The 24,102-nt window shown below is 39.0% G+C and overlaps 2 protein-coding genes across 4 annotated transcripts in view; both read left to right on the top strand.

Moving 5' to 3' along the window:
* Window positions 1-24,102, top strand: part of LOC109429899 (uncharacterized) — a 111,500-nt gene that overhangs the window by 2,835 nt on the left and 84,563 nt on the right. The window lies entirely within an intron of this gene.
* On the top strand, window positions 17,882-23,200 carry LOC134285974 (uncharacterized). Its single transcript, XM_062847534.1, has one exon. It carries the CDS (start codon window positions 17,882-17,884, stop codon window positions 23,198-23,200), a length of 5,319 nt encoding a protein of 1,772 aa, XP_062703518.1.

Raw genomic sequence — 24,102 nt, 5'->3', positions numbered from 1 at the left:
ACTCTATACCTATCTCAAAGAATATTGGATGAAATATTTTCAAACTTTTCTTAGGGAATACTAACACATGATCATTAAATACGCAATCTTGTTAGGTTTAATTTGTTCACTACAAAAAAAAGTGAATAATCTGTTTATGTAGTTTATGTAGTTGACGATGTTAATAAATTTACCATATTTTGCATATATAATCAGCCAAACGTTTTCCACTAATGAAAGTGCGGTAATAGAACGAACAATGCATAAGACCTCTGCATATGTAGTTTTGTAGGTCCTGCTTAAACACTCAACAATAAAAGAGTTTTAAGAAGTTGAAAACACTTGGCACTTTCATTGATAAAAATATGATAAAATTATTAAAAAAAACACTCTGAACTTATTCAGATTATTTATATTTTTGTAGTGAATATTAAACCCTAATGCTTTCAACATTTTGTTGAAAGGAGATTCTCTGCCCTTGAAGTGGATTGCGCATTTGTCAAAGTACATATGGGTCCACACTCCCTTTTGGCCCTTCATACAACAAAATTGGGAATATACTGACTGTCCAACATTTTGATCTGGCTATTAAGAGAACCGTACGACATGGCAAGTCCTGCACTGGTGGTGGCTTTACATCACATCACATCACATCAATATTAAACCCTAATGCTTTCATCTTAGGCTGTAACACAAAAAAAAATGAAAATGTGTCTTCAAGTACACATAGAGATATAATGCTTTATAAATTTGTTCAAAAATCTTTCAAGTTTTACTAAAAATTTCATATTTTTTTTTGAATTTTTATCTAATTTTACTCAAAATTTCAGCAAATAATCTTCAATATATAGATAACTCAGGGTTACATTTTCAGGTGATTTGACTCACCTTTAAAAAGTAGTAAGCATTTAAATAAAAATGAAATTATGACAAAAATTTGCTGTACGAACAATTGTTTGATTCATTGTGGTGAATATTTTTGTTTTTGTTTTTGAAAACACCAAATGAAATTTTTGGTGGATGGACTTTCTGTCTGAAAGTCTTTCACATTGTTTCAACGTAATTTACTGAAAAAATGCACTTATTTTGTGAGTAAATAAAATTTCAATTGGGTTAACATGTTTTTATAAAACTCCAAGAAGTTCACAAGAAATGACGCTTCAGTGAACTGCGGCTTATTTTAGAAACGTTCTTGAAACCTGACATTTGTATGCTAGATTCTGGAGATCTGTGAGCTTATGCCAAAAATATTGTGATTTAGAGGTGTCACAAACGCCCCAAACGTGCCATAGCTTTTACAATTTTCCACCGATTTTCAATCTTTTTTTAGAAAATCTCTCTTTATCCCTCTCTTCGAATAAGTGTAATCAGTTTTGTACCATTTAAATCCGCCATACTTCGCTTATCCTTTGACAGATACGCGTATTTCGACTACCACTTGTAATCTTCGTCAGCGTCAGTTATCCACTCAGTGTGTGGATAACTGTTGTTGTTGAGGAAGATTACAAGTGGTAGTCGAAATAAGCGTATCTGTCAAAGGATATGGAAAATAGGGCAGAATCAAAAGATACAAAACTGATTACACTCATTCGAAGAAGAAGTTTTTAATAAAATCTTGAAACACTCATATTTTACAAGACTTAGGGAAAAGTTAATGTCTACAAGTTTATACGAAAATTAATGTGATTAATGTGTAATCGATTGAAATTTGAAAAAGTAGTGGCATTCAAAAACGGGAGCATCGTTTTATTAATCGAAAATTCAACTTTGAGGCATTTGCGCCATCTCTATATCTCAATATTTTTGGTTCAAACTCATAGGTTTCTCTTTTTATGTCATTCGAATCCAGGGGAGCTCACGACTTTCAAGTTTTAAGAACATTTGAAAAATAAACAGCAGCCTTCTATCACATATTACACAAAGAAATCAGATGCAATTTTTACCCGAGAAATGCGAGAAATTAAAAAAAAAAAACATTATAACATTATTATGAATATTTCGTGAAATATCAACGCCTTTTTATTTCGGAAATCCCATCCATTTATAACGAGACATTACTCACGATCTATCAACCCTCAATCTTGAAACTTTAAGTTAGAAGGTACATTCGATTCTTGTTTTTACGCAAGTCATATTTTGCCAAAACTTAGTCAATTTTAAACCGATTTATTTGTTTGATTGTTTGTCAAATTTAAGAAAACCTCCACAGATTCTTACTTAGAAATTTCACCAAAAACTCTAAATGTTCAATACGCATACCTACATGCATATATTTAAAAATACAATAAGCAAGCTTTTTTCCAAAAAAAATATCCCCAGATTCTACTCAACTGTAACTCTACCATGGCTTCTTCTTCAGACGTATCTATCAATATCACCAAATTTTAGGAGAAGTTTGTTATTTATTGTTGTTTTATTTTATTTTATTTTATTTTATTGATGCACAAGGGGGTCATGGGGCCAAGTCTCCAATGTAAGTCCAAGAACTCATAGCTTCCATAATACACCGTGGAATTTGGGAGCAGGCATTGCAACCTCTTTAGCCATGCGGCTAAACTGACAGCAATCAAGCTGATCACAAGGTTGTGCCTTTGCCCAGGGTGCTTTGTTATTTAGTGTTGTTGGATATTTTTCAACGATTTTTGCTAAGCTTCACTCCAAGAATACCCTACAAACTATTCAAAAATTTGAGAACTCTTTCAATAAGAATTGCACAAAATTTTGTCCTAAAAACAGCTCTTTAATTAAGCCTAAGAGCTTGAAGTTTTTATGGGAAAACTTGGCCAAATGTATGCAGAGATCTTAAGTATTCGATTTTTGCCGGCTAGCTAAGCGATCAACAATTTAACCCTTTGGTATTCTTATGTGACTATTTATCAAACAATTTTGTCAAAGACTGCAAAGTGATCCGACGTCTGTGAAAAAAGTTGTACCCTAGGTAAAGTGATCCGAAACATTATTGATGTTTTTTACATGTAAAGAAATAATATCAATAATGAAATCTCAATACTTCGCAACTCAATACTCGAAAACTTGAGACTGCTGTATACATTTGGCCAAGTTTTCCCATACAAACTTCATGCTTGTTGAACGCCCTCTTAGGCTTAATAGATTTTGCTCAAGTTTTGGACGTAGCTTCTGGAAGTCCAAGACAACTGATTAAGGAGGTAAGAATTGGCATTTTTCAAAAATTTTGTTTTTGAAGTTTTTCCGGACTCCTACCAGCATTTTCCCAAGATACGAATAATTGCTTCCGGAATTCTTCCTTGTGAATCTTGCAGGATTCCCGATTACCGACCAATTTCTCATGAAGTTTTTTTTACAAGAATACTACAGAAATTCTTTCCAGAATTTCTTCCACAGGTTTTCCCGGTATAGCTCCCAAAGTCCTTCATGGGATTGCGTTTTGTCCATAGACATTTTCGTGGAATTTCTACCAGGATTTATCCTGTGACCTACACGAGCGTTTTTCTAAGAATATATCGGATATCGAAGATTTTGTCGTGGAGTTTCGCCAAGAGTTTTTCTTGGGATTCCTGTTGAAGATTTGTCGCGATTTCTTCCGGTGGTGTTCCTCTTAAGACTTGCCCAAGAGATCTTTCCATGATTTCTCCCAGAGTTGCTATAGGAGATTTGGGATACTGGGATTCCTCAGGAGCTTTAGGGGCTCCTTCAAGGATTTCTTAAGGAATATTTCCCAAACGTTCTTGTTGTTGTTTTGAAGTGTCTTGTGACACAAGTGTCTCTCGGAGTTTCTCCCGGTATATCTCTAAGAGAATTCCTTTCACTGTTGGTCATAGGAGGTCCCTCAGAATTTCTCTGTATTCACCTAGACTTTCTTCTAAGATGCTTCTTTTTGGGATTTCCTAAATAGTTGCTCCTGGAGTTGTTGTAAGGATTTTCCCAGGATTTTTTCCGAATGTCTACTGGGATAACTAACGAAATTCCCTGTAACTCTCTCTGGAAGAAATCCCTGGAAAAACTTGCGCAAAAATCCCGGGAGAAAATGTTGGGATATTATCCCAGAAAATGACAAAGAGAAATTCCTTAAGGATCTTTGGATAAACTTTGAAAGGATATCCGGGAGGAATTCAGCGAGAAACACTGGAAACATATCGGGAAAACCTCTGGAAGAAACCCCCGGGAGATACTCCGTAAAAAACTCCTGTGGAAATCCTGCTAAGAACTCTAGTAGAAATCCCAAATCTATGAAATCTCGGGAGAACACCGAAAAAATCTAGAAAGGAACTATTTTTTGTCCCAAATAGGGTGACGAAGGGTATTATCGGCAGATTTGTTCTCTTCGTCATGGGGGGTTTTTGTGGGCCAAATTGCCTGAAATTTGAACATATAACTCAGCATGGTTGGGAAGGATTTGAGACCAAATCTGAGATCAATGGGTTTCAAAAAAGCCCCCATGACGAAGAGAACAAAACTGCCGAAAATACGTAAGTTCCCCTACGTAAAAAAAACTCTACACTGAAAATTGAAAAAAAAAAACTGGAGAACTCTGACAAACCTCTAGGGGAAAAACCTTGAATAAACTCAAGGACTAACTAACAGGAACAATTCTGTGACAAACTAAAAGATTTTAAAGGAGGTATTACCGTATAAATACTAGGAGGAATCCCGGAAGGATTTCAAGAAAAAAATCATGCATAGAATTTCGATATCTCAACATTATAACATGATCATTAATCATCATGGATTAAGTTCACATACAACTATTTTTGAAAAAGTTTCACCTAAATCATGTTCAAAGTTACTTTGCCTTATTATCTTTAGAATGAGGGTTTCTAAATCGGACGCAAATTGGCGGAGATATGGGCCTAAAAAATGACATGTTTTGAGGGGGTGACCCCAATTTTTTGATCGGCAGTGTGTAAACTTTCCCCTTGGAAAAACCTGGCAAACTCACGAAATTGTATTTTGTTTTTGGTGTCTACTTGCTAGCATAACTCAAAACATTTCTTCAGTAAATCATCTTTCACTAGAAATCCTCCAGATATTTTTTTGAGGAATTTCTCCATGGGTTTCCACAGAAATATTTTCAAGAATTGGGGGGTTTCTCCGGATGTTCCTCCAGGGGTTTATGCTATGATTTCTCTAGAAATTCTAGCTTCTCTAGGTTCTTGCTCATGTGATTTCTGCTGTGATTCACGTGCAAATTCCTGCAGGGATTCCTCTATCAATTTCTGGTAAAAATCCTTCAGGAATTGTTTCAGAAATTAGCCCTGTGATTCCTACATCAATTTCAGAAAAGATTTGTAGAGTGATTTTTCCTTCAGGAATTTTTTATTGAATTCTTCCACGTATTCCTTTACGATTTCTCATCTGGACTGCTGCAGGAATTTGTACTGGGATTTCTCCGTGAGTTTCTGATCGGATTCCTTTAAAAAAAATCCATCTGGGATTCCTTCCAGAATTTGGACCAGAATTCCTACGATTCTTTCAGATGTTATTCTGAGATATCTCCAGAAGTTTCTCCATTAATTTTTCTGAAATATCTAGAAAATTTTCAGAGGAATCTTCCATGATTTGTTTCAGGAGTTTCTTCAGGAATCCCTTCGGAGATTTTTTCAGGAATTTTAAAACAGATTCCATCAAGACATCCTACTAAGGCTTGTTCCAGGAATCAGTGTAGGAATTTCTCTTGGAAGTTCAGAATTCCACCTTCGATACCGTCTGTAGACGGAGTCGAGGTATGGTAACCCGAGCAGGAGAAAATTCAGAGAATCGGTGATTCCTCCAGGATTTCCTTCAAGATATCATACTAAGGGTTGTTCTAGGTATCCGTCTAGGATGTTGAGGATTCTGCTTTCGATGCCGTCTATAGACATAATCGAGTTATGGTAACCCGAGCAGGAGAAAACAGTGGTAGAATATCAAGCTCATGGATGCAAAATTTTATACCAACAACCTGAATGAGGTATTATTATTATTATTATTATTATTATTATTATTATTATTATTATTAGCTTTATTAAGGAGATTTTCAGCCCGCGGCTGGTTCATCTCCAATTTAATGAGGTATTGAAGAATCCTGCTTAGGAGATAAAACACCTAAAACTATAACTTATACCTATGTCTCTAACACCTCAAAAATAACACAGCGTAACAAAAATTAACTTTTGGTCTGTCTCAAGAGCAAACTTATGTGTCTCTGACAGATTTTGGGCCGCTGAATCCGAATCCGGGCTCAGATTTGCTCCAGCACGTCACAATTTTGAGCTATACCTCAATTTATAGGGAAAAATATGCGATTTTGGGCTTTTTTTACTACAAGTTATTAAGCATGGAAATATTTTTAAACCAATCAAAGGATAAATTGGTCAATTATCATCTAATCGCCTATTTTGCCCTATAAATTGAGGTATAGCTCAAAATTGTGACGTGCTGGAGCAAATCTGAGCCCGGATTCGGATTCAGCGGCCCAAAATCTGTCAGAGACGCATAAGTTTGCTCTTGAGCATGGGCGACACTACGGATTTTTGCCAGGGGTGCACTTCAAACAAATATTCATTAGTTCATCCGTTCATCATTCATCGCCCCATATCTCACAAGCAACGCATTCAAATTCTAGGGGGTGCCTGGCACCTCCGGTAGTTTCGCCTATGCTCTTGAGACAAAAAAATGTTGCGCTGCGTAATCGACAATTTTTCTATATAAATAATGATTTTCCAATAATGGAATTGAAGTATTAAGCTGTCCTCAATTTGACACCAACAATCTGTTGTGGTATATTTTGCCAGTAATGTAGCACCATACAAAAAGGAGCTAATTTGAATGCCAGAATAAACTTGTAATACCTTGTTTTGGGATAATACCTGACTTTGGTATCCTGCAGTTATGTGGCAGTTATTCGTGACTGGTCAAGTACTTTCACTTTATTCGAGACCTAAAGCACAATATAATGCTCGACAAATCTCGTCTTGTCGTTGGTAAGGGATTGAAGTTATTTAGTTATAAACAATAATGTGTACCCAAGAAGTTTGAAACCCCAATGCAATGGGAACGCTTGGTTGTTGATGCCAATGATCCATATGTTGAATGACATTTTTCACAAGCACATGTTTCAATGCAAATTGTGATAAATGATGAAAATGCATTCGTTTTGAAAGTTCACTCTTATGAATAGCAAATGATGTTTGTGCCATTCAAATTAATGTATTTGAAAGTTTATTTTGATCTTTACAAGGATTTCTGCGATCCTGCAAAGTATCCAAAGAAAAAAATAGGTAAACATATGATAATATTACACTAGTTTACAAAATAAAACGAAAGTCGTGAACTTCTGTCAATGGCCAAAATTTTAGAAGCACAATTTAGCGCTGATTTCGAAACCGTGCTTCAAAAAATTTTAAGTAGAACAGTTTTTGAGTTTTAGCTTAATATCGAGTTTTACAACATTTGAAAATATGGAATTCAATAAATGCAAATATCTTGCGTTTTGTTCAATCAATTTTAAATCTTTTTCCATAAATTAAAAGGTGAATATAGTACCATTCGATCATCCGAATGCAGGTTTTGCATCAGAATGATGAAATTCAAGATATTGGCGGATTTTAGGGGCGATCTTCTTAAATTTTTGGAAAATTTCCAAAAATATGTGAAGAAATGTATTTTTTCAATGAGATAAAAACAATTTAAAAATTCTTTCTCAACGTTTATTTGACATATCATATGTAGGCAAGTTACAGTAAAAAAATCAGCTCAATCGGAGCATTGATTACGGAGAATGAGATGTGTGAAGTGAGCGACTTTGCTTAAAAATAGAACAAAAATCGATTTCAAATCATCAACCTTGTATGGAAAGTCGAAAAAAATTTCACTCTACTGTAATTTTTTTCCTTCGCGTTTTAGAACTCAGGGCATGATTCTACACCAAAAATGATAATCAGCTTACCGAGTTCAAAAATGCTGTAAACTAGTGTTATTATATCTCACAGCTGTTGCAAGAAGTATGGAAACCAATTTGCGAACATCAGGGAAACCAGATAGACTCTGGCACAATACCCCTTCAGATTGGGAACCCCTGCCGATGTAGGTAGTTACTTGGCGTCTCCATCTTTCATCGCATCGCTTCGGTCGAAGGCCACCGCCATCGTCGTCGTCGTCGTCGTCAGCGGTGGCGGCAATGGATGGTTCTAAGCATCTAACATCTAACATCTTTTCTCGTGTGCCTGATGATGGCTGGCTGGCTGGATGGTTACGGCTGCTGCCAGCCAACACACAACTCTTTATCAGTGAACAAAGCCGCTCGTTGTGCGCCACGATGTGCTACTAACTCTCTACACACTCCACTGTTTAGTATACACTCTGGCACTCTGTATTTAGAGGAGGCTTCTTTATTGCACAGCATCTCAGCACAGTTCGGTGGTGGATCACTTACTTACTCGGGATGGTAGGAAGTGCGGCTACATACTAACACGGGTCACCCCGAGGAACCGGGGAAAACGAAGACCGCAACGAATGGAGTTAACCACATTCACACCATAACAGCACTATACTGAGGGGAAGCACTGACTGGAATTGTATTAATTTGCAATTGATGGATGAAAAATCGTAGCACGTTACCTTAAGGGTAATGTTTATGTATTTACGCCAAACATACTTCCCATCGATAACGCAGTCGTTCAGAGAGGAATGAGTCGGTTCAGCAGAAAACGATTGCGATGTGTGGGCAAGTTTATGCTATGTAGTTTATGATTTGAAAATGCCCAATCAAACATTCCTTTCAGTAGTGTTATATTATGGACAATCCGTTCTGAAGTTATCAATTTGCTTTCGTCGGCTTTTAGGCTTTTGTGGTTCTAATGAAATCTTTAACTTCTTATTTGGAGCTCGTGTTTAAAACAGTATGAATTTTTACTTTGCATGCTAAGTTATATTGCACTGAATAAGTAAGCTTCCGTGATGCTTTCTGAATCTGAAGAGAATCTATATACAAGGTTAGAAAAACTTCAAATATATTTTTTCCAATCAGCATTCTTTGTTTTTACAAACTTTAAAGACAGTTTGAATATCAATAATCAAAATGTTCGTCATATGTTTCGACTACTACTACTTGCAGTCTTCCTTAATATTAGATATCTTGTGGAAAAGACAGCCAGAGAAGTCAAAATTTACATATCTGTTAAAGTATACGAATCAGAAGACGATTTCACTGAATCTCAAAGGGAATTATATTTGAAGGGTTTGTAAAGTGGGTACAAGAAGTTTTATTTATTTTTTTTCTTAAATTCCAGGAAGAACATATTGTGAAGCTTATCGGTAAAATTTTGGTTACTCCATTTCGCCGTTCTACATTAACGGCGTCGAAAGGATCGAGTCTGTTCAACAACGGGTTTTGAGGTATATTCTTTGGCGTTTGCCTTGATCCAATCGTATCAATTGCAAAGTTACGAAAACCGTTGTCAGCTGATCCACCTGGAACCATTATCGGACCCAAGAGATACAGCTAAGGACAAGTCAAATATGACTTCCATCATTTTTCAGGATTTTAGACCCACACTTCCCCCTCTGTCACGCTTTTTCAATACCTAATACATGGAATGCCACACTTTCTCAGAGCCCCTCGCCCCCTAAGTGATGGACGTCATATTTGAATGACCCCCTAGGGTTGATCTCAGTTATTCTGCAAAGGCACATTGATTGTCCCGCTATTCTGGGACAAATCGACATTAATGTTCAACTTGATCCTCTTCGAAACAATTATATGCTGCGGCCACTGAACCCGAGTGTGTAAATGGCTAACAGCGTAATTTTGGTAAAGTTTGTTCACTGTTCGAATTTAATGTGTCTCGTCAAATATTTGGCCAAACAAGTCCAACAAATGATCAACACATCTTGGATAATGGCAACCTTGGATAAATGTCGGGCTACAATGACACACACATTTGCCCGTCTAATGGACTCTTAAGGAATTTTCTAAGCATTTGACGTTTCATGGCCTTGTAGTTGACGATTAGGACTTAGGAAAATTTCGTTGGCTTTCTCGAGTAGAGTGAGGTAAATGTGGCAATTCATTACTGTTTGGTTGTTTTCAGCTTAAACCCGGATTATGATATCCGGGGGTAGGCATTTCGCTTGGGAGCTGGGAAAACTAACAGAGGAATTGTATTGTATTGTGAGATCCTGCTAAGTTTGCGGTTCGTACTGCGCGGTTGTCTAAATTGTTGTTATGTGATTAAATTCAAAATGTGTTGTTGAGTTGTGTAATTTATAACTTGCTGGTGGAGTTCCCCCAGCAGCTCCATTTGAGATTCCTCCAGGTATTCCTTCCGGGATTCCTTCAAGAATACATTCTGGGAATCCCCCAGAAATGATTCCTGGGATTTCTCCAGGAATTTCTTTCTCTGTCTCTTCTGCAATTTCTTCCAGGATTCCTTAGGGATTATTTCCGGGATTATTTCAAAATTTCCTTCCGAGATTCTCCTAGGAATTTGTTCTGTGACTCTTCCAGAAATTCTTCCTGGGACTCCTTCAGATTTTTTTTTATACCTCCGGTTATTATTTCTTGGATTCATCCAGGAATTCTTCTGAGATTTCTTAGAAGTTCAATCCAGGATTTCTCCAGCCATTCCTTCAGCGATTTCTCCAGAGATTTCTTCTGAAATTTCTCTATGAATTTCTTCTGAGATTCTTCCGAATGTTCCATGGAATTCGTTCTGAGATTCTTCCAAGAATTCGTTCCGGAATTTCTCCAAGATTTTACTCCGGGATTCTTCAAGGAATTTGTTCCCAGATTCCTACCTAAATTCCATCTGAGATTCTCAAAAAACAATCCTGGGAGTTTTGGGATTTCTCCACGAGTTCCCGGATACCTCCAGGAATGCCTTCCCGTGGAGGAACTCTTGGTTGAGTTCTAGAAGGAAATTCTGGAGAAATCCCAGAAAGTGCTTCTCAAGGTCTGCCAGAAGGAACATTTAAAAGAAATGTGAGAAGGAACTCATTTGAAAATCCTAGATGTAACTCCTTATCAATCTCAGAAAAAAAAACCTGCAGGAATCTTAAAAGAAACATCTGGAGGAATCCCAGAAAAAGCTCTTGGAGAAATCTCGAAAAAAGGAATCCTAAACAAAAAGAATCACAGAAGAAGCTCCTTGAGATTTTTTTTCTTAACGTTTATTTGGAGTCATCTCTGAAGGTACTCCTGGAGGAGTTCCCTGAGAAATCCCAGAAGAATTTCTCTTTTTTTTTTGGAAAATCCCAGGTTTCCTCCAGGATTTTCTTCCGAGATTTCTTCAGAAATCCCGTCCAGGATTTTCCCAGGAAATTCATCCAAATTCTTGGAGTTCTCCAGAACCTCTTTGTAGGATTTCTCAAAGATTTTCTTTGGACACTCCCTAAAAAATTGCATTAGCAATTAATCTCGAGATTCTTTTAGGAACATCTTTTGGAATTCTGTATATTATTTGGCAATTCTTCCGTAAGTTCATTCTGAAATTCCCTCAGATGTTTCTAATGGAAATCTTTCAGGAGTTTACTGAAGTTCTGTTAGAGTTGATTATGGAACTTACTCCAGGAGTTCAGTATGGATGTCGACTATGAGTTTCTTAGGGAATTCATACAGAACTTTCTTGAGGAATTCCCCCAACAATTTCTTAAAGAATTCTTTCTGCAGATTTGAATGTTATTCTCAATTTAGTTGAAAACGGAGTTTTCGACATGCTAAGTAGCTATACAGCGCACTACTTCCGAAGTTAGGTCCAATGCACGGATTTGGAGAAAAATCCAACTTCGCTAGTCGAAAATACCGGGTTTCAACTGCACGGAGAATATTCCCCTAGGTGTAGCTTCTGGGTTTCCTCTTATAGTAGTGGTAATAGTTCTTGAAGTTTTATTGATATTCACTCCCAGAACCCAGAATATCACTATAATTTACCTACACACGCTAAAAAAATCTAACCGGAATCGCCATTAAATTACCCTTTAAATTAAATTAATCAAAATACTTCGAGAGATTACAAGATACGCTGGCAGATTCGATTATGTATAACACCGTCAAAAGGGGTTACTTGCAACACGATGACATACATTAACCCGGGAGCGGTCGCGTCGTGTACTGAGTACACGCACCATGAAAAATGCACGCTTTTGGTACATAGCGTGAGCGTGGCGTCGTTGCATGTAATCAAAGACGCGACTGCTCGAGGGTTAAATATAAACTATTTTCTCACAATTATGAAAACTAGTATGTTCCACTATTTCGGTTATCAACATTATGTATAAACGAACAGTTCAAATTAACAAAACTTTCTATTAATTATTTTCATTTCACGATATTTCTGAGTGAGATAATCGAAATGGACCATTTTTTAATTACGTAACGCGCTTTCCAAATTTCGACTAAATTTTTGCACGTGACTTTCAAGCATTGTTAAGGACTGTCATATTTTGAAATTTTATTCATGTTTCATCTTGTTAAAATCTTAATATAGTTTATAGACGTTCTAAAACAATCACCAACATCAATTCTGAACCTAGATGGAGAAAATTATTTCAGCAAAATGCCCCAACTAACGGCTTTGATATTTACAAAGTTGAATCGGTGTTTAAATCATGTTGTTTTAGCTAAATTAAACAAACACCACTTCAAATTGAAAGTTACCTGAAGACTACTCATTCTCCTTTTTGAAGAAATTACATTTAACATTGTTGACATTTTGTAACTAGTACTGAGTCATCAGATCCATGTATATCAAATGCATGACCTGTTATGGGACGTGAGACCTGTTATGAAACGATATACTTTTGCTTGTAATAACTACCGAAAAATTCATGAAAAATTATAGTTTTTTTAATTAGTGTTTATTTTTTAAATGTATGTTTCATGCATTACATCTTAAACTCATAATATGATCTAGTAGTACATAGAATATAAGTGCAGTTTAATGGTAGCTAACTTAGCTTCATGCCATGTGTTGCAAGTTACCCCACAGAAGCACAGTGATTCCGCCATAGGTCATTAATCCAAAAATTTGACCTCAATGAGACTGTGATATCATTGCGGTAACATAAAGTTTAATGCTTTACCCGAGCAGAAAAGAATAGCAACTGAAAATCATATCAAGGTATTCATCTTTAATACTATCATACCTCGATATGCCCTTCGTTAGGTGGACATAAGAGGCAAAATATCAAAAACGAATACCATATTTTTGTATGCATAACACCTAGAAAATAACAAGTGATGTTATTTCATTAATGAATGAATACCTAAAATTTGGAGTGCTATATTTGTCATCCAAAAGGTATTGAATAACAAAGCAATAAGGTACCCCGGGGCAAGTGAGAATCGGGGGCAAGTGAGACCTATAGCTAGTATTTTTTTTATTATTTATTTTAAAGACTAACATTCTTCATGGAAAACATAAGTATCACACTTACGGATACTTTGAATACAAAAAATGCTATTGTTTCAACCATAAAGAGACCATATACGTTATTGTTGTTCATATGTAATTTTCAATTCACTAGGTAAGATTGACGTGCTCTACTACATTCGTCGTTTGAAAATAGATTTGTTATTCTACAAATTCTTTTTTGGTTTCAGGATAGTATTTGGAGTTCATGCAAATGATTGCAAGCGAAAAAGCTGTATTTTATTTTTATTTATTACCTTTAGTTTACTGTTCTCTCTTGTCCCAGTGCATTTCGCTATCTGGGGCAAGTGGGACCTATGAGAATAAACATAGACAATTTTATGGGTTCATCTCGCCTTGTCCAACCTAAGATGAAATTAGCACGAAAGTCAATTACAATTGACGCGTTAAGTAATCTACTGTTAAATTATATTTTATTACCTCTAAATGATCAAATTCTTGTTAAAAATGATAAAACCTTGGGTAAAACAAAAAAAATCAAAAGCATGTATTTTTTATGTTGTTTTCTAAATATCTTCCATTTTTTTCACTTAACGCTGCATAATGCATTCTTCTGAGTATTTGGGAACCGTCCATAAAAAAATAAAATAGGGAAATGGTCTTTTCAAAATTCATGAATAAAAAACATTATTTAATGATCGTAAGATTATGTAAGGGAGAAGATATTACTGAAAATCTCGAAACACCAGATTTACTATTGGTGAGAATCATTAACTATATAATATAGAGATCAAGTTTCGAAATCTTTTGTCTCTTCACTTTACGGCGCTTTTTGTATAAAAAAAAATCAATTTATTTTGCATGAGCTGCTAGAGTGGATTCGATTCCCCCCAGCGATTTGTTATGTGTTACGTAATTTATGCATGATACCATAAACCTCTTCTTATTTTAATCTCTAAACATAGCCATTCATATAAGAGATTTATGATTTATGTTACCTCATTTGTTGCGACTTATATTAAGCCCTTTGAACAAAAACTCTGAATAGGTCCCACTTGCCCCGTGAAACGCAGTAAATGAAGATCTGCTACACTTTTCATTATATACATAATATATGGAATGCAAAAATTTTGAAACAGTTTTAATGCACGTTAATAAGTACAAATATACCAACAACGTCTTTTGGGTCCATTGGAATTATTAAAGAATTTGTGTTCTGAAACTTTTGGCATGACAAAACCAAATTAGCATTTTTTTAGGTCCCACTTGCCCCGGGGTACCTTAACATGTTTTGTTATTAAATTGTATATTTGTTCGATAGCTCCATGGTATAATAGCAAAACCTGTTATTCAGTTATTTCACTGCTAAATCAACAAATACAACATCAATACCAAACTCTGCTCAAATACCTCCAATTGATATTGTGATGTTCTCATAACATTTTGTAGAATAATGTAATAATAATATTTTTTGCTATTAGAGCACAGGTTGTTCTTTGCATGATATTGTTAAGGTATTCCCTTCTGCTCGGGTAATAACTAGGGTAATCATAACTTTTATCAAATGTTTGCCGAAATTTTTCTGCAGAGCTCATGAAAGTAGATGTTCTTGAGTAGATATTTCATTTGAATTGTTCTAATTTCAGTCGTATGCATTTATCACTCTATTAAAAAGTCTCATCCTTTCGACATGTATTTGGTTGATTGTTTTCGACTCTTACATAGTTGAAACGGATGTTTATCACAAATTTAGATGCCATTCTTCATCATTTTATTTGAATGAGTGTGACTGAATTAGATGCTTTTTTCGCAAAGTATTAAAAGCTAAAAATTTTCAACAAGCCGGAAAAAATGTTTCCCCTTCCATCCCCTTCGGACGTTTGTCTATAAAACTTTCCTATAAACAATGATTTACTGGAAAATTTAGCTGTGACCGTTTGCGACCAGATTGGTGGTAGTCACTTAAGTGTCGTACTTTCAATTTTCTCAAAAACTAACAAATACCTCCCGCATTGCATTGCACGGAACACTTTTTCCCAACTTTCACCCTCTTCATCCATTAAATTATGTGTTCTTACTATTTTTGAGCAGTTTTGACTACCGTGGACCGCCTAAACTAATATTAGTATATCCAAATCAATTGGTAACCAAAATTACAAAATAATAAAATTCGGCTCCGTAAGGCCAAAAATTTGATTGAGCCCAATTTTAAAAACAATTCAAAAACGCATTTGGAATGCAAATATGCATCAATTTTAGCGATTTCATCATAAAACTCAATAAAATCATATTTATGGCCGCCCTCATATGGGGCTGGAACCACTGTGAGATGGGGTAACTTGCAACAAGCATGTATTCCGCACCTCTTGCTTAGGTGGAAACATATTTTTGGGAAATCAAGTGCTGCAAAGTATTCTACTCGTAGTAATTAGTGTACGCGATGCATTACAGCTTGTTTCAAATGTTTAGATTTTCAATGATATTGCTTAAAAATCGAAAAGCTACCCCATTTTACGGTACTCTAAGAAGTTCTTAGGAACTTCAACAGCCTCATGATAACGTTAACTCACTACTTAAAATGATCACTAGCTATGTTTAAATGTCCAATGACTTTTTTCTGAAAGTTTGTCTTTGAAACCCTTCCATTATAATCACTTATTGGCTTGACATAGTGGCAAGGACTTATCCTATTAATAAACAACGAGGAGTCACTACGCGTGCAAATCTTATACTTAAAAATCATGGAATTCGTGAGAGTTCTTAAACAGTCTGATGAAATCCACATGATTTGTGTTGCAATGCATGTGAGCTAATGCTGGCTCATAATTGAAAAAAGATGTTTTATTACAGATCCAAATAATTACACTGTCCGACAAAAAAAAACTTTTGCCGTGATCAGAGACCCCATTAGTAGGGCATAAAAGCGCATGGAAAATGTAGAAAAATGCCATTTTTAAATTTGTTGGAGCACCCCTAGAAACTTTTTGAGATGAGTTTGAATTTTATTCATTTTTGAAGGTTCGACAAGAGCTTTAGAAATCATCATAAACACATTTGAAATACAATATCTTTGAAATACAGTTTTGTGCACCGCTGAATATTTTTTCAGATCTGAGAAGCAACTTTGATAAATAACTAGTCAAAATTTCTACCTATTACGACATTCCGTTTCATTGATACATATTCGCGAAGGCTTAACTCTGACTTATATAGTGGAAATCTTTTAGGTTTTTTTATTAATCTAATCCCATAAAGCACGCCCATATTCATATCCATTTAAAAAGCTTCTATGCGTTAATGCCGTGAAGCGTCAGTCTTTCGGATACTTCGTACGCCTCGGAATATTGGATGGATTTTCGCTCCAGTAGGAGAAAACGTTTCTTTACTAGTTCTCCACTAGGTCACTAGATGTGACGTCCGTTTTCTAGTGGTAATATATTTTTCAGTCTCTGACTGAAGAAGATGAAAATTGTATTTCAAACATCTGGTTCAACTAAATATGATTCTAGAAAGCTATACGAGAAATTTTAGGATATGATTTGATATGAAATGAGATGATATGAGAACAGGAAGAAAGTTAACTCATTGAGGTCAACATGAGTATTTTAAGGAAAAACGTTTCCAAATAAATGTAATGTTCTGAATTATCGCTTATGAAAATGAACAAAGTTTATTGTAACATTTGACATCAAAAGTTACTTTCATAATCATGTTTAAATACTGGTCGATGCACGACGGGAACCCTGCGCCATCTGAACGTGATTCGTCGCACATCTTAAAAAAGGAGAATAATTTATAGCAGATTGACATATAGTATCGAAAGTTCGAGACGTAAAAGAATGAATGTAGTAATATTGAGCAATATGGAGACAGAATAATTTCCGCCCTGCGGTGGCTATAAAAGGACCGTCAAGACGTCATGTTGCTCTCTTTTTTTTCCTATCTGACAGGGAAAGGTGCATAGAAGAAACGTCAGTAATGTAATTTGTTTACGAAGTTAGATTTAGTAGAGTGATAGCAAAGTGAATTATAGTTGATGTAGAAAGTGAAATATAGTGATGAACTAGTAAATTAACGTTGAACTAATAAAGAAAGTGTAGTTACTCACCGATCGAAGCGTTGATATTTGTCGCCGCCGTCGCCTATGGTGCTCAGTGATACGAACCTGGAAGAAAAGGAAGGTACTTACCGAAGAATTTATCCGCTGCTCCCCTGCGCCATCGCCATTGGTCCTTCGAACCGGATAACCGTCGAACTCCGGTTATTCGCCAGCTCCGGTTAATACTGCGTCCTCCTACACCGTAAAGTCATCAGCCCTTCAACTCTTCAAAGTCAAACCACGTGCCACGATCTGGTGGGAACTACGAGTCCGTTCAACACTCCACGATACCCTACGGAATCAAAGCTTACAGCGATAGCTATTTCATCTGTCTGTGGCTACATCTACCTCTATTCGAGTCATACAAGGCACTTGCATTGCCTTTAATAGGTAATTATAATTCCATACAGTTTACATCGCTCCTCTCGGTCTACGCGGTCTTACGTATTCCAGATAGCCTTCGCCTTTTGTCGCCATGTCATCGACGGAACGACGCATCAAGTCGCTGAAGACGAGGCAGAAAAGTCTGCTGACGTCATTCCAACTCGTTGTGAAATTCGTGGACGGATACGAAGAAGAGACGGACTGCTATGAAGTGCCCGTTAGGTTGGAACATCTAGTCTCGATTTGGAATGATTTCAATGCCGTCCAAGGAGAGCTCGAAACACTCGACGACACCAACGTAGAAGCGCATTTGCAAGATAGTATCGCTTTCGAGACCTCTTATTTCAAGGCCAAGGGGTTCCTTCTATCCGTCAGTAAACCTACATCTACGCCAACAACACCGTCGAGTTCTCAATCGCAACCCTTTTCCACCACGTCCCACGTGCGCCTGCCGGACATCAAACTGCCTGTGTTTGACGGTACCCTAGATCGCTGGTTAAACTTCCACGATCTTTTTATATCTTTGGTCCACTCGTCGCACGAGCTTTCAAATATTCAGAAGTTTTATTATCTTCGCTCTTCGCTCACCGGGGAAGCTCTGAAACTCGTGCAGACGATCGCAATCTCGGCCAACAACTACATGGTCGCCTGGAATCTCTTGTTGGACCACTATCAGAATCCGATTCGGCTAAAGCAGTCATACGTTGATTCCCTCTTCGAATTTGCACCAATTAGACGAGAGTCGGCCACCGAGCTTCATTCATTAGTGGAAAAGTTTGAAGCAAATGTGAAGATACTTAAGCAGCTCGGCGAAAGGACGGAGTGTTGGGACCTTATTCTCATTCGAATGTTAAGCATTCGACTTGACTCCGTCACACGAAGAGATTGGGAAGAATACTGCGCTACTCAGCAGGCTGTAACGTTTCAGGACCTCACTTCGTTTATTCAACGCCGCGTTACCGTCCTGCAAACTATCGGCAAGGCAACGGAAGTGTCGTCATCCATACCAGCAAAGAAACCGCAATCAAGGCCACTTTCCAGTCACGCGGTGACTCACATCAACTCTAGGAAATGCCTAGTATGCCCGGACAGTCATCCGTTGTACCAGTGCAATAAATTTTCCAAGATGAACATCGAAGAGAAGGAGAAGGAAATCCGCCGTCATCAGCTTTGCAGAAATTGTCTCCGGAAAGGCCACCCGGCCAAGGAGTGTCCGTCATCTAGTACCTGCCGAAGGTGCAGAGGTCATCACCACACACAAATCTGCCCACAGTCCGAATGCGATTCAAGCAAATCCAAGGCTGCAGAGGCATCTCCCCCAGCGGACACCTCTGTTCAGTCCGCAGCCAGTCCACCGTCAGCATCGGTCTCAGCAACACTCGAAATTTCCGGCCACGCCGCTGTAGGAGCAACACCAAAACGAGTTCTTCTTGCGACAGCCATAATAATCGTAGTTGATGACAGCGGGAGGGAGTTCCCAGCCAGAGCACTACTAGACTCCGGTAGCGAATGTTCATTCGTAACAGAATCGTTTTCGCAACTAATCAAAGCACGACGCAGAAAAGTACATCTGCCCATCTCTGGGATTGGTCAATCAAAAGCACATGTCCGTAGCATGCTGCTAACTACCATTCGCTCAAGGATTAATGAATATACCGCTTCGGTTGAACTTCTCGTTATGCCGAAGGTGACCATGGACCTGCCATCATCGTCGCTCGACGTCTCGACGTGGAAGATTCCTTCAGAAATCCAGTTGGCAGATCCGGCATTCTACAAGACTAGTTCCATCGACATCGTTTTGGGTGCAGAGCTATTTTTCGATCTTTTCAGTATGAGTGGCCGAATCGACCTTGGCATTAACCTTCCGGTCCTCGTAAACTCCGTTTTTGGATGGATAGTCACGGGAAGCAGCGTGGCCACTAATACATCAACCCCAATAGCAGCAAACTTGGCCTTAGTCACCGATCTGCATCAGCTTATGGAGAGCTTTTGGTCTATGGAGGAAGGCGCCACAACGTCCTGTCTCTCGGTGGAGGAAGTAGCATGTGAGGAACATTTCCAGAAAACCACTAAGCGCAGCGAAGATGGACGATACATAGTTCGCCTACCGGTGAAAGAAAATATTCTCGATAATCTAGACAACAACCGTCGAACAGCTACTCGGCGATTTCGAATGCTCGAATCCAGATTCGCTACAGATGCAAATCTACAGGAACAATATTCCTTGTTCATGAACGAATACCTTTCACTTGGACATATGACACGCATCGTGGACTACCAACAGCCACGTGAAAGGGTTTATCATCTCCCCCATCACGCCGTAATCCGCGAAGACAGCACGACAACCAAGATGCGTGTTGTTTTCGATGCCTCCTGTAGGACTTCGACTGGATCATCTCTAAATGATGCGTTGATGGTTGGGCCAACACTGCAACAGGATCTTCGTTCGATCCTTATGCGCTCACGGATGCATCGAATAATGATTATTGCGGATATTAAGCAAATGTTTCGCCAAATTTTAGTGGACCCCCTCGACACGCCGCTACAGCGAATCGTTTGGAGGTCATCGAATGATGCTCCGTTGGATACCTATGAATTAAAAACTGTAACATATGGCACAGCTAGTGCCCCCTTCTTGGCAACACGGGTCCTAAAGCAACTAGCAGATGATGAACGCACAGAATTTCCGGAAGCAGCCGAAATACTGATCAACGATTTCTACGTCGACGATTTGATTTCTGGAGCAAATTCGACCGAGGAAGCCAGGATTCGTCGTAAGCAGTTGGATTCACTATTGAATAGGGGAGGTTTCCAATTGCGCAAATGGGCATCAAATGAACCCGATGCCATTGCCGATGTTTCGCCTGAAAATCTCGCTATGCAACCCTCGGTGGATCTCGATCGTGATCAGTGCATAAAAACACTCGGTTTACACTGGGAGCCACAAACCGATTGTCTACGATACAAGGTTCAACTTCCAGGGACACTGAAGGATGAAACGCTTACGAAACGGACGGCCCTTTCCTACATCGCACGCCTATTTGATCCGCTGGGATTAGTAGGCCCTGTGGTGACCACAGCAAAACTGTTCATGCAGTCACTCTGGTTACTTCAGGACAGCGGAAGGCCTTGGGGATGGGATAAGGAGCTTCCATCTTCTCTACAAGAGCGCTGGTTACAGTATGAGGACCAACTTCCCCTGCTCAACGAACTACGGATCGATCGTCTAATCACTTGCCAAGCACCCGAAACTGTGCAACTACACATCTTCTCCGACTCATCAGAAAAAGCATACGGTGCGTGTGCTTACATTAGATCTACAGATCCAAATGGCCTCGTAAAAAGTGCGTTACTCACCTCGAAATCGAAGGTCGCCCCAATCAAACAACAGAGTATTCCACGGCTCGAACTGTGTGGGGCTCTCCTTGCTGCGGAGCTCTACCAGAAAATTAGCGCTTCCATGCGATCTCGAATGGAAACGTTTTTCTGGGTGGACTCCACTACCGTCCTCAGCTGGCTGAAATGTACTCCATCAACTTGGACGACGTTTGTGGCGAACAGAGTGTCTAAAATACAGTTGGCCACCAAAGACTGCACCTGGAATCATATCGCCGGGAAGGAAAATCCAGCAGACATCCTTTCGCGTGGCGCAACGCCAGAAGCACTTCTCAACTGCACTCTGTGGTGGACCGGGCCGACTTGGCTACAATGGACACCTAATCAGTGGCCAACCGAATTCAATGCTGATCTACATTCTCCCACGATTTCTCGAGAAGCCCGTAGGGCACCAGCAGTAGCTTTGAACGTCCATCACGATCACGAGCGGTCTTTCATCGATGAACTTGTGGCAAGGTTTTCGAATTACCAGCGCATGTTGCGCATAACGGCCTACTGCAACCGCTTTCTTCGAAACTGTCGTAAGAGATCACGAAAGGTTACCATCACAGACGAAACATTCCTTTCTTCAGAAGAAATCAAGGTATCGGAGGCCACTCTCATCGCACTCATCCAACAACAAGCGTTCTCAGTCGAGTGGAAACAGCTAAGCGAAAAACGACCACTTTCCACAAAGTCAAAGCTGCGTTGGTTCAACCCATTCATGTCAGACGAAGGAATCATCCGGATCGGAGGACGACTAACACACGCATTGCAGCCGTTTGACAGCAAGCATCAAATTCTACTACCAGCTCATCATCCATACTCGCACCTCCTGGTCAAACAAGTGCATGACCGAAATTTGCATGCGCAACCACAGCTTCTTCTGACTCTTCTTCGTGATCGGTACTGGATAATAGGGGCCAGGAGTTTGGCCAGGAAGGTTGTCCACACTTGCATCGCTTGCTTCAGAGCTCATCCAAAAAGAGTGGAGCAATTCATGGCCGACCTACCTTCCACTCGAGTTACTGCAGCCCGGCCGTTTGGAGTAACAGGAGTTGACTACTGGGGACCATTGCATCTACGACCCGTGACTAGACGATCCGCTGCAAGAAAGGCATACGTAGCAGTATTTGTATGCTTTTGTACCAAGGCCGTACACATAGAATTAGTTGTGGATCTAACGACCGCGAAGTTCATGCAGGCCTTTCGACGATTCACTTCACGACGTGGACTTTGCTCTCAAATCTATAGTGACAACGGACGAAATTTTGTCGGTGCCTCGAATGAACTACGAAAATTGCTAAGCAGCAATGAATATAGGCAAGCGTTCGCCCTAGAGTGCACCAGCAACGACATTAAATGGCACTTTAATCCACCAAAAGCCTCCCATTTCGGGGGATTATGGGAGTCGGCGATTGCATCGGCTCAAAAGCATCTGTTCCGGGTCCTGGGGCCGCACAAATTAGACTACGATGACATGGAGACCCTTCTCACCCAAATAGAGTGCTGTCTCAATTCGAGGCCCATTATTCCGATTAGTGACGACCCGACAGATTTGCAACCGCTTACACCAGGCCACTTTCTGATTGGATCACCCTTGAAGGCAGTTCCAGACGAAGATGTATCAGCTATTCCGTTCAACAGGCTTCAACGTTGGCAACAAACGCAAAAAATCTTTCAGGACGTCTGGAAGCGATGGAACACAGAGTATTTATCGTCACTTCAGCCTCGTACCAAATGGTGCCAGCCTCCTGTTGCTATCGAAAGGGGCAGATTAGTGATTATACGCCAAGAAAACTGTCCACCAATGCACTGGCCTACTGCTCGCATCATGGAACTCCACCCTGGACCAGACGGAATCACCAGAGTCGTGACAGTGCGAACTGCCGATGGGATATACACTCGTCCAGTATCTAAAATTTGCCTGCTGCCTGTGCCAACCAATTCGTCGACGGAGGGAGAGCATCCAAAATTTCCATCTTCGGGCATCGACACCATCCAGGAAAACTTGGAGACCGCTGAAACGACGTAATACAAGGCAAATTTATGCCTGGCTCAGGTAAGCACCTGTCCAGTTTCAATTTATCTTCCAAAAACCCGCTACCGGGTCTTCTGTTGTTGTTTTCCTGCCAGCTATCGACGATGTTTTCTTCTTCGTGATGTTTACAACTGTCAATCCACGACGACCGACCGCGAGGCCAAAGGGACAAACAACCATCGTTTTAGCAGTTGTCAGAAATTGCATTTCTGAAGGGGCCAGCATGGTCGATGCACGACGGGAACCCTGCGCCATCTGAACGTGATTCGTCGCACATCTTAAAAAAGGAGAATAATTTATAGCAGATTGACATATAGTATCGAAAGTTCGAGACGTAAAAGAATGAATGTAGTAATATTGAGCAATATGGAGACAGAATAATTTCCGCCCTGCGGTGGCTATAAAAGGACCGTCAAGACGTCATGTTGCTCTCTTTTTTTTCCTATCTGACAGGGAAAGGTGCATAGAAGAAACGTCAGTAATGTAATTTGTTTACGAAGTTAGATTTAGTAGAGTGATAGCAAAGTGAATTATAGTTGATGTAGAAAGTGAAATATAGTGATGAACTAGTAAATTAACGTTGAACTAATAAAGAAAGTGTAGTTACTCACCGATCGAAGCGTTGATATTTGTCGCCGCCGTCGCCTATGGTGCTCAGTGATACGAACCTGGAAGAAAAGGAAGGTACTTACCGAAGAATTTATCCGCTGCTCCCCTGCGCCATCGCCAAATACCAATAAACTGCGATTTTGAATGCGATGGATTAGGATCACAATTCAGGCAAAATACACTTCGTCTACTTAATTCAAGGAAGTATTTTGTTTTGATCGAATTTCGAGTCGTGCCCAAGTTTAAATATCCATATATCGCATATGGATGAAAATACTTTTCAGTGA

This window comes from Aedes albopictus, chromosome 2 (assembly GCF_035046485.1).
Source record: "Aedes albopictus strain Foshan chromosome 2, AalbF5, whole genome shotgun sequence".
In the NCBI taxonomy this organism is placed as follows: Eukaryota; Metazoa; Arthropoda; class Insecta; order Diptera; family Culicidae; genus Aedes; species Aedes albopictus.
This window is presented reverse-complemented; position numbering and strand designations above follow the sequence as displayed.

Bases quoted from the DNA above. Each gene is read 5' to 3' on its own strand.
- LOC134285974 (XM_062847534.1), top strand. From the start codon at position 17,882: ATGTCATCGACGGAACGACGCATCAAGTCGCTGAAGACGAGGCAGAAA.